This window comes from Vitis vinifera, chromosome 5 (assembly GCF_030704535.1).
Source record: "Vitis vinifera cultivar Pinot Noir 40024 chromosome 5, ASM3070453v1".
NCBI lineage: Eukaryota > Viridiplantae > Streptophyta > Magnoliopsida > Vitales > Vitaceae > Vitis > Vitis vinifera.
Window position 1 is genome coordinate 20,927,028 of NC_081809.1, and position 11,438 is coordinate 20,938,465.

General features: G+C 28.7%; 1 protein-coding gene across 1 annotated transcript; it reads right to left on the bottom strand.

The window, feature by feature from the left end:
- Positions 1 to 5,125: 5,125 nt before the first annotated feature.
- LOC100266931 (uncharacterized) lies at positions 5,126 to 6,427 on the bottom strand. Its single transcript, XM_002264438.5, has 2 exons — positions 6,261 to 6,427; positions 5,126 to 5,792 (listed from the first exon to the last, which is right to left on the bottom strand). Exons 1-2 carry the CDS (start codon positions 6,378 to 6,380, stop codon positions 5,460 to 5,462), a joined length of 453 nt encoding a protein of 150 aa, XP_002264474.2. The 5' UTR covers positions 6,381 to 6,427; the 3' UTR covers positions 5,126 to 5,459.
- Between the last annotated feature and the right edge of the window lie 5,011 nt (positions 6,428 to 11,438).

An 11,438-nucleotide genomic window follows, 5' to 3' on the forward strand; every position in this document is an offset into this window, starting at 1 on the left:
AAGGAGATAGAAATAAACACATTTCACCAAAATTCTTTTATACACATGCACTCCAGAAGAGTGGTGAAATTGATGTGCAACAAATATAATCAATTGATAATCTAGCAGATTTACTCACAAAGTCACTGCCAACCTCAACATTCAAGAAGTTAATACAGAAGATTGGAATGCGTCAACTCAAAGATATCAACATGAGGGGGGGTATGCTTGTAAAATGGTGTTAGTGTATTGTACTATTTTTCCATTCGTCCAGGTTTTGTTATACTAGGTTTTACTGGCAAGGTTTTTAACGAGGCAATCCTAATATACCAAAAGCAACTCAAAGAATAAAAATAATATTGTACTATTTTTCCTTCGCTAAGTTTTAATGAGGCATATTCTTCTAATGTGGTGGACATCCAAGGGGGAGTGTTATAACTAAAGTAATGAATGTCATCACATTAATTATAATAAATGTTAATTAAATATTATTTATGATTTCCATTAATACTCATTAATGGAAACCATTAATGTTATTTATGAGTTCCATTAATATCCATTAATGGAAATATTAATGGAAGCCATTTGGAAAGCCTATAAAAGGGTTTTCCATCCCCTGTAATATGTATCCCCTAAGCAAGAAAAAAATTTATTTCTCTCATTCTCTCTGTCTTTCATTCTTTCAACTTTTTCAACTCTCTTCTCTGATTCCTTCTTCCCATTATATATATTGTTAAAGTAAAATATATTTTATCTCTACTACTTTATTTGTGTTCCATTTATCCTTATTTTACAACACTATTGATATTTTTTTGTTTGATTTTCTATCTAATATTACTAATATTTTGGTAAAATCGAACCATCAATATTTTGGTAGTTTTTTTATTTTTTTTAATCCTTGTGAAGAACATCCTCTTTGAAGAGTTGGTATACGAATGAAAGAGTTTGAACTTGAGTGCAATCAAATGAGAGTAAGTTGGGGATCAATGCAATGTACATGCTAAAAAATGGCTTAGACATAAAGTAATAATGTTATAGGCATTATGTTGATATGCTATAAGTACATTGCAAGGGTCATAATGCAACTTTTGGTGAGAAACTAGTCATTAGGCATAAATAACCCGCATTTGGTCATCCAGATGATTAACCATTGGTATTAAATGTAGTTATAGATAGCTTTTAGAAGGTAATAAATCATTTAGATTGTTGTTAGCACCTTGACTCTTACAATATAGCACCAAACCCTCATAAAGTGGCACTTTGCACCCATAAGTGCCTATTGAGTAAGAAAAAATGATAACTGAAGCTTATGGATCATGTGGAGGCTTGATGGTGGCTTGAGGTGCAACATAAATTGTTAGCACACAGGGTAATACATATAATGGGCTAGTACACATAGGTAGCCTGTGGTGCAACTCAATATGACCAAAATTCAAGTATAGGATTTCAAGTTGTTGGTGTTTTTCCTTAAAAGATGAGGCCTTGAGATGGGATTTCAAAATGAAAATTTGATTTTTTGGATTTTTTTTATTTTTTCTTAGAAAAATCATTATGTTTACTCAAACACCTATGGTGTCTCCTCCAAACACTTTGGAAATAACTTAAAATGCACTTTAAGGGAGAAGAGAGGAGCGTGACTCAAGAGTGATAATGGTGGCTCAAACTAGGCCATACTAAGAGCATATACAATATAAGGGGTCTTAGACACAAGCACAGTACATAGATGAGCCTTGATAGCTCATACACATGAGTACAGTGTCATAGGATGTGGTGTAATCCATGGGTGTAATGGCATAAGATATGATTATGACGCACAAATGAGAATGGTTACCTCGAGTTGGAAGGATCAATTGGGTTTGGACATATATAGGCTAACATAGCAATGTGGATCATGTGCTAAAGGAAAGCTTAACATTGAGGTAGGTTGCAAGCATGTGGGCTAAGAAAAGGCTTGACATGCACATGGGCTACCTAGACATGCAAGTAACAAGCTAAACACTCAAGTAGGTTGATGTTCATAGGTTAACAATAAGCATGGGTTGACATTATGCATAACACAAAGGACTCCTTAGCATTAGGGCCAACCTAAGCAAAGGGTTGCTAAAAAAGGCTTGAAATGTGATGAGATAATATGTTGGTTGAGATAGGAAAACACTTGGCAAATGCCAAGCCAATCTCCCCAAAAGCCTATGTAGCAAGAGTGTGTGCAAGCAAGTAGTTCCTTAAGATTGTGGCATGAGCCATTGAGCTTGGAGACAAGTGGGCATTGATCATGAGGCAAGCATTGAATGTTACTAACAGACAGCAACAATAGAGGGGCTTTGAATCAGTCATGGGACATATGACAAACGATTGAAGTATGGAGATGTGTGAAGACATTTGTAATTAAAATTTGAGTTTAAATTTAAAAAGTGTTTGAATTTAAATTCAAATAGGTTGTTCATATATATGTGGTAAGTTGTTGGCTAATGAAGCCTATAAATAGTATGCTCACTAGCCATTCAAAGTATAAACTCATCAAGTGAGAGTGTGGGAGTCTTATTTGAGAAAAAAAAACCAAGTGTTATTGTAAACTTTGTATAGAAGTAATACAAGTTGGGGAAGAGTTACCTTATAACCTTGTGTTGCCTTGTTCCATTTTTTCTTTTTTCTTTTTTCTTTGTTTATGTTACTTTCTTAGTTACAATCTCATGTGAGTGAACACATGCTACCTTAAAGAGCTTCTAAGTGTCACACAACACAAAAACATCAAGGAGAAAATTCATAAGTGTGACAACTACCATGTGGTTGACCATATAATTCATTCAATGAAATACATGTTCCATGAGGTGCCTATACATAATGTATTTTTAAGAATTTTTTACATACAAATTTTAGAGTAGAGGATGTGATCGACTTGATGGTTTGGACTTTGAAAAATGAACCTTTTAAATACACCTTACCAAGTTCTCCTTAAAAGGTTCTTGACCTTGGGTGTGCTTCCTTGAGTTATTTTAATATCTTCAAAATCTTTCTTTCGCTTCCTTATAAAAAAAATATCAACAAAAAGTCTTTGAAGGCTTTTAATTATAGATAATATATGAATGATTTTAAAAATGTACTTTCATGATTGCACAGATTAATTAATTCATTTTTTATCTCCTTAATTATATACATTATGATGTTCTTACCCTCAAACTTGCAATTAAAATGTTAAAATCTTAAATCCTTATTTATTTAATCATCATAAAAGAATAACATCAAGAAAATCTTGAACCAACATCCATTGCTCAAGCAAACCTAAGATCAAGAAAATGAGTTTGAATACCTAAATTAGTGTCCAAAAAATACAAAGAAGAAGATGAGGTCAGAGGTGACGTACAAGAATTGATGTCAAGAAGAATGGGAGCGGGGTGGAAATGAAATCAAAAGACTTAGTGAGCAATCCACCTAGAGACCAGTCAACCATCTCATGAGTTTCAAGGCTGATAATGACAAGATCCCCCTATTTGCGCTGGCCTCGTACACCCCTCAGGAATCGATGCTTCCTACATCATTATTTGTTTAATCTCTTAATGTTTATATATAGTGGAAGATGTACCAGAGCCCATGATTTGTCGATTTGTTACATGGGTTTTTCTACCGTATGAACACCCATTCATCCAATCTCATTCACTCCATGCCATTTTTCAACCATAACCATTTTTTCTTTTTAAATTTCATTTTTTTTAAATAATAATAATTTTTTTAAAAAAATTAAGATATGAAAAAAATTTATCATCTAAAATTTTAATTCCTGTAAAAATATATATATGAAAGTCTCTACATTTCTTTTTAGTATTCATCCATATCACTTTTCAATCATTCGCAATCTTTTTTCCTTTTTAAGCTGTCTTTCTTTACTATTCATCCTAACTTTTAAGTGTTGATTTTCTTTATATTTTTACCATTCATCTTGCCACTTTTCAATCATCCGCATCTTTCTTTCTTTCTTTCTTTCTTCTTCTTTTTTTTTTTTTCTAAATGTTTGTTTGGATATAATATTTGTTTTCCATTCTAATAATAGTAAAATTTATTTACTTAAAATGAAAAACAATAATAATTTTGAATAAAATATAAAATCAGAATTACATAAAAAAAAAATTAAAATTTTAAAAAAATGATTTAAAAATAAAATATTAAAAAAAATTACTAACTCATGAGAAAAATCTATATTTTTTTTTCTATATGAAAACTTAAAAAATGGAAAATAAAAAATATGAAGGTGTTTGGGACTGTTTTTAGTTTTTTGTTTTCTAAAATAAAAAATACAAAAAATATATTTAACAATTAAAAATTATTTTTTACTTTCTATATATAAGAACAAAAAAATAGGATGTTTTCAAAAAAAAAAATCTTTTAGTTTAAAGAGAATTGTTTAAAAAATTAAAAATAAAACACTATATATAAAAATTATTTTTAAAACATACTTAAAAATATTAAAATCAAATTAAAAATATTTTAGATTTCAAAAACACTTTTAAAGAACAATTTTCCCATTCACATATATATCCACCACTCATAATGTCCTTTTAGTTTTTTAAAAAATAGAAAATAAAAATTTTTATATAAAAATAAAATATATTTTACTATTCATCTTATATTTTTAAAAATCACTTTCAATTTTTTAAGCTATTACATTTTATTTTAAAACCAACCCAAAGCATTCTGACTATTTTCACAATTCTGTCAAATTAGGAGCCTTAATACATCCCTGAAATTTTGGAACTTTTTGCCTTTTCTTTTTATTTTTTATTGATTTTTCCACTATTATAAAGAGGATGCTAACCAAGTTTCTCGCGTTGACGTTGACCTCCGAATCAAAATCAAATCTTGAAGTTTTTCCAACTGATATTTCAAAATCAAAAATCAAGATTAATCCTGAATATCATTTGAGATTCTGAAGAGAAAGACACATATGATTAAAGAGATTGGGAATTTAGAGAGAGAGAGGAGAAGGGAAGGGGGCAGAATGTGAAACCCATTAGCAGGAGTATGATTATCAGGACGTGTGAACAGAAAAGGCCAAGAAAATTTTCCAATTTTCCCAGAAAAGTCCAAAAGCGGCGGCTCTTTGAGGAAAACACCGACACCAAAGCATTGCCACCAAAATCCAAAATCCAAAATCTCACTGAAATAACCACCGACTAGGCATATGTATTCTTTCCAACATCAGCCAAATTTCTGATAATAAGTTTTGCCAAGGCACACCACCCCAGTTGGTGCTCATGCACATCAAGATAAGGAGAAGGGCCACAAAAACTGTACATAACAGTGAAGAATAGTTGACAACCTAAGAGACCCTTCTGTAAGAAGACAAGATGTGAGATTCATGATGAACACGATAACAGGAAAAACGAAGAAAAGAAACAAAAAAAGCTTTGGAAACCTAGGAGGCAAGCGCCGATCATGAAGTCATGGGAACAGAAAAGCAGAGAAGATCAAGCCCAATCAGAGCTGCTTTAGCACTCGCTGCTGCCACTACTGTTGCTGTTCTTTCGAATACTACCATTCTTGTCGGTGACTGAGTTTGATTTTGAGTTGATTTGGGTGTGCTTTTTGGAAGAGCCCTTGCAGAGCTTGACTGGGTATTTCTTGGCATTGAGCTCCAGCTTCCTCAGGGCAGCTTTTCCCAGATCAACACCACATATGTCAGACAGCCTCACAAGGTACAGCAACACATCTGAGAGCTCTTCACCCAAATGAAGCTTCTCTTCTTCTTTCCAATCCGGCAGGCCTTTGGGGACCTCTCCTTTCCACTGAAATATCTCAGACAACTCCCCTACTTCTCCAACCTGAAACACCAAAATAGCAAAACCAAACCATGGTCCAAACACAACCAACCTCCATTATTATCCTATTAAAGAAATAAAGTTAGATTTTTCTTTTTTCTTTCTTTCCTTTTTTTTTTGTTTTAGGCTACGGCCCTTCCATCAGACAACCCAGTACTGGAAAAAAAAAAATGATATGAAACATTATGCAAAAACACCCCTTTCCTTGCCTATTTCATTTTCACTTCTGTTCAGGTCCACGGAAAGAATGAGAGAAAGTAAAAGAAAAAAAACAAGAAAAAGAGAGTGACCCACTTTCCACACCACTTTCTTTTGTTTATCCACACCCAACAACCCAATTCAGATTATAGAAATCAAAGAGTCGGATCTCTGAGGATCCGTGTACAAAACCCAGAAAAGGTTATGTGTGATTTAAGCCCAGAAAAAAATACATAAAATTTAAGGGTTTCAAAGAGAGCAGAAGTTGAGTACCAGAGCCAGAAGAAGATTTCTGGGGCTGTGGAACTTCTCCCAGTCCCTTTCTCGAGCGAAGTCCGCCATTTTCTTCCTCAGAACTTCGAGGGTCACGCCTTCTTCTTCTGAAACCGCCATCACGTCTCCCTATTTTTTTTTTCCCCAATGAAACGCTGCGTTTCAGGTTTTTATAGGCAAAAAGATACGCGTTGGACTACTGGATTTTCGGAAAGATCTCGCCGCCCTTCAGGAACCGGCTACTCCGGTTGCCTCAACGACCTTTCTACTGGAGTCACCGCCACATGTCGGTTAATGGATTTGGAGGGACCACCTCTCGTATTTTGCCCGATATACCAATAGCAATATTTTTCAATTTTTTTTTTTTCTTTGGTACACTTTGCCTTTAGAAATGGGAATGTTTTCACACTTTTGCTCTTAGGGTCCAACCTGCCTAACTCCCTGCCGCGGATTGGCGAGAATAAAGGTTTTAACAGTTCATGGTCGGCCCTAGCTCAAAGAACCATGGACTCGGAAGGATGCCACCTAAATTCAAATTAGTACATTGTTATTTATTTATTTTATTATATTATTTAAAATATAAAAATATAGAAATACAACTTATTTTTAAAGTATATTAAATTAATAGAATATTTAATATTTATTACTTAATAATTTAAGTTGACTTAAAGTTAAATATTGATTTTTTTTATTGAATAGAAAAAATCAAAATATTTAACTTTTTCTATTCAATTAAAAAATAAGATATTAATATCAACTAATATAATTAAAATGAACTTATTATTAATAAAATCAATTTAATTATATTGATTGATATGAATAAATTATTTTTAACTGGATAAAAAAAGTCAAATATTTTTATTTTTTTATTTAATAAAAAAAACAACACCTTAAAACTTATTACTTAATTTTTACTTTAAGTATTAAATTTGTTTAATAATATTAACTTAAAATGTATAATAATTTATTATAAATAATCAAATTGATATATTTATCATCATAAAATTATAAATAGGGAATCGAAGGTTGAGCAACAGTGAATATTGTGGTAGCAAATAATATTATTAAGGTAATTAGAGCAAATGATAATAAAAAGATAAAATGAATATATGAATTTAAAAATAAGTTAATTATTTTTACTTATTACTTAAAATTAAGTTATATCATTAAATTATTTTATCAAATATACTTAATTTATTTAATGATTTAAATTAAGTTACTAAGTTGGTTTATCAATCCATCCACTAACTTTGATGTTCAACTTGAGTTTGAGGATTATCATTTATATTAATTAATAATTAATGACATATTTTATAATTTAAATTTTCTTTAGTTTTAATATCTTCTTCCATGACATAGTACATTTTTAAAACTTTTTTTTTTATATGCTCGAAGACTTTATTTTAATCATTTTGTTTAGTAATTTATGGCAACTTGTGTTACTCGTGACATGTATTAAAATTTTTCATTGGGTTTCAAGACTTTATTTTATCCTTTTGTTTTAATAATTTATTGCAACTTGAGTTGCTCATGACATATATCAAAAAATTTCACCAGCATCTTGGGTTGGATTTGATTTTGATTAAACATATTAATAAGCGGATTTCATGCAATTTGCCAATATTATTTTGCTTATATTTGGCTCTCAAAAGAAAAACAAAATTTTGAGAAAAATCATTTTTTTTTCATGTTTGGTTTCATCATGGAAAACATATATATATATATATATAATTAACAACTCATTTGATGGTAATTTTAAAAAACGTTTTTAACCTAAAATGCGTTTTTGAAAAAAAGTTAAGTGTTTGACAAATTTTAAGAAACACTTTTAAAAGTATGAAAAATCACTTGTAATATTTTTTTTTAGAAATACTTAGATTAGGTTTGGTTCTCAAAAAATTTGAGGGAAAATACTAAAGAAAAAAAATAGAGAGAAAAAATATATATAAAAAAAAGAAAAAGTAAAGAAAAAAAAGGTTTAAATTTAATAAATTATTTTTATACGTTTCTTCAAACTCATTTTACTTTTTTTTTTTATATTATAGCAAGATTAAATAATTTAAATATATATACATTTTAAATTAATTTTAATTATATTTGATTTTCTTTTATATTTTATATAGTAAAACCAAACATGAGAAAACAGTTTTTTTTTAACATTTTTTTTCTTTCCTTAGTATTATACAAGAACCAAACATAGTCTTAGATGATTCTCTTAAAAATACTTCAAAATAAAAACACTATCAAACGTACTCTAAAATTAGTTCAAAATTTATACATTTTAAAATTATTCAATCTCTATATAAACGAGAAAAATAAGTTAAATGAGTTTAAAAATATATATATAAATAATTTATTATCGTAAAATCTATTTTTTATTTCTCTTTACTTTTTCATTCTTTCTAATTTTTCTCTCTATTTTCTTTTCTTCACATTTTCAGGAACCAAACATAACCTTTATGTCCGTTCAAAATGTAGCATTTTAACTCAGGGATTATTAAACAATTTCACTTTACATTTTTTTGATGAGGTTTGTTTTCATAAATAGAAAAATCCAAATACAAATTTTAAATTATTTTAGTAAGAATATTTGGGGTCAAAATGTAGACTACAAATGTAAGCCATAGTTATGAGTAATTTAGTGAAGGGATTATTGAATTTTGAAGAGGGGGAAACAAATGTGAGATGCAGCAAGCAGAGAAGGGTATAGATACATTAATATTTAAATATAAAGGGTATGAATGAGTTTTTTAAGAATGGTGAGTGCAAACAATTTGCATAAAGTAATTTTGTTATGGGACCCAAATATGAAGAGGTTTTAGTAGATGGCTGACAGGTGATATTGATATTTATCACTGTTTGAATCATATATGACATGCCAAACTGTCGTTTCAATATGACACTAGGGATCTATTTGAATGGTGGAAAGCTCTTCTTCTTTTTTTTTTTTTTTCCTTTTTTTTTTTTAAAATATTAAACAAATGTTTCTGCAATTTTTTTCATTAAATGAGGAAAACAACGTTCGAACCATAATAAAGTACATAATAAAGACGAGTAGGGATGACAATTTGAGGGGGGTCACTTCATCCCAACTTTCTATCTACTCTCATCCTCGTCCACAAACAAAAAAAATTAATGGGATGGAGTAATATAGGAAATTCCCATATTCACCCGACTTACCTCATTTAAAAGTTTTCAACTTTTTCCTTTTTTTTTTTTTTTTTTTTTAATTCTTTTAATTTTATTAAAAATAAATATAATTTATAAATAAAGAAATATTATCAAAATCTATTATTTATTTTTATGAAAAACAATGTTTTATTTATGTTTAAAAAGTTAAAAAAAAATCAATTAAAATAATTTTTTATTTAAACTTATATATAATTACAACAGGACAAAACAAAATCATATTTAAACTCATCCTGAACCCGTCTTGAGTTTTTAAATTTTTTTTAAATCCGTCATGAACTTACTTATCTTTATCCTAAACTCTTTTCATTAGGGATATGACCAACACCTAAATGTCATCCTTAAAAGGCCCATCATGATATACAAGAGTTTGATTTAATATATGATTAAACCCTTCCATTATGCAAGGAGATTGAAATAAAAGGGTACAATTCATTTACGGATATAGATATGTGTCATCTCCACAATTTCTGATTAAACATCCCTTCTTATCTCCAATTTGAAATAGAAATGTCAACTTAGTTGAAGTATCTTTAATAACATTGGGATTATAGGCCCATTAGGTGAAATAGAAATGAAAGAGGTCCCACATCTCTACAAACCTCCACTTTTTCCCATAATACTCCTCTCTTGCTGTATAGTGGAAAACAATATAAGATAAGCTAATCATTACAAAGTTTGTATAGTTGTTAGAAAATTTTATTAAAAAAATTATGACTTACAACAAGAATTAAGAAAACATTACTTCTTGACTTATCCAAGAACTTATTTCACAATTGATAAAATTTTATAATATGAAAATTATTTTTTAAACATTACATCGTCAGTGCCAAAGAAAAATTAAAAAGTAAAATAAAAACCTACGCTAAAAATCCTAGATATTATTTATATGTATAAAGATGGCCTTAATTTTATAAATGTTTATGAGTAATGTTATTGAACTTATGATAAAAGAATTTTACAGATTAGGTTAAAAATATGTTTGACAGTGATTTTATGAAGTATTTTCAATCCTTTTATACTTGAAAGATAAATTTTTTTAAATATTAAAAAAATTACAAAAATTTCTTTAAATTACTATAGTCTAATAATAACTGGCAAGCATTTTCCCTCTATGGATACATATCTAGTTGAGTTTGAAATTTGGTCCATTATATAAAAGCAAGGGCTCAAGTGTAATTCTATACAACAGGCATACCCTTGACCCCAAATTCTACAAGTGTATATTGACCTCAAATTATCATTGAATGATTGCTTATTTGGACTTATCATCACAAACTTTATGTTACTTTTCTTATTTTTGACCTTTTTAGGTAAATTATAGGAAATATGGGTATTCAATATTCATGACAAATTTAATTTGACTCAATAATTATGCAATTTTGCATATGCTAAACCTTTAGGAAGAATAATAGAGGAAAAAGAATTATAATAGGAAAAAAGAAAAGAAAAAAGTGAATTGGATTCATAATTAATAATTTCATTAAAATATTTACAAGTTTATTAAAGAATGCTTGACAAGAAAAAATAGGAAAGAAAAAGGGAATGGGGTGAATCACTATCATGTGAAAGGGAGTAAGTAACATTTGGACACAAATGAGATTTGATTAGCATATGAATTAAAAATAATTTTGAATCAAAATATTCAGATTTTATTTATTAGGAATAATAACTAAGATTTTTTTTAAATCTTTTTAAAATTTTTTAATTTGATGAGTGATTATTAATATTTATATAATAAAATAAAAATAAATTAAAAATTATGATTTGTTAATTTTCCCTTTTTATGTGCTAGATGCTCACTAATTTGATATTATTCAATGTCCTCATTTTTATAAAAAAAAAATATTTAACTAAAATTTATATAAATTTCTTAATTGGCAAAAGTTTGCTGAACCAATGAAAGTTTATTAATGTATAAATTCTCTTATTTTATAATTATTTAATATAAAAAATATAAACTTCGTTAATATATTAAAAAGTTTATAT

Bases quoted from the DNA above. Each gene is read 5' to 3' on its own strand.
- LOC100266931 (XM_002264438.5), bottom strand. From the start codon at position 6,380: ATGGCGGTTTCAGAAGAAGAAGGCGTGACCCTCGAAGTTCTGAGGAAG. The intron at 5,793-6,260 runs GTACTCAACTTC...TTGGTGTTTCAG, and splicing joins GAAATCTTCTTCTGGCTCTG to GTTGGAGAAGTAGGGGAGTT.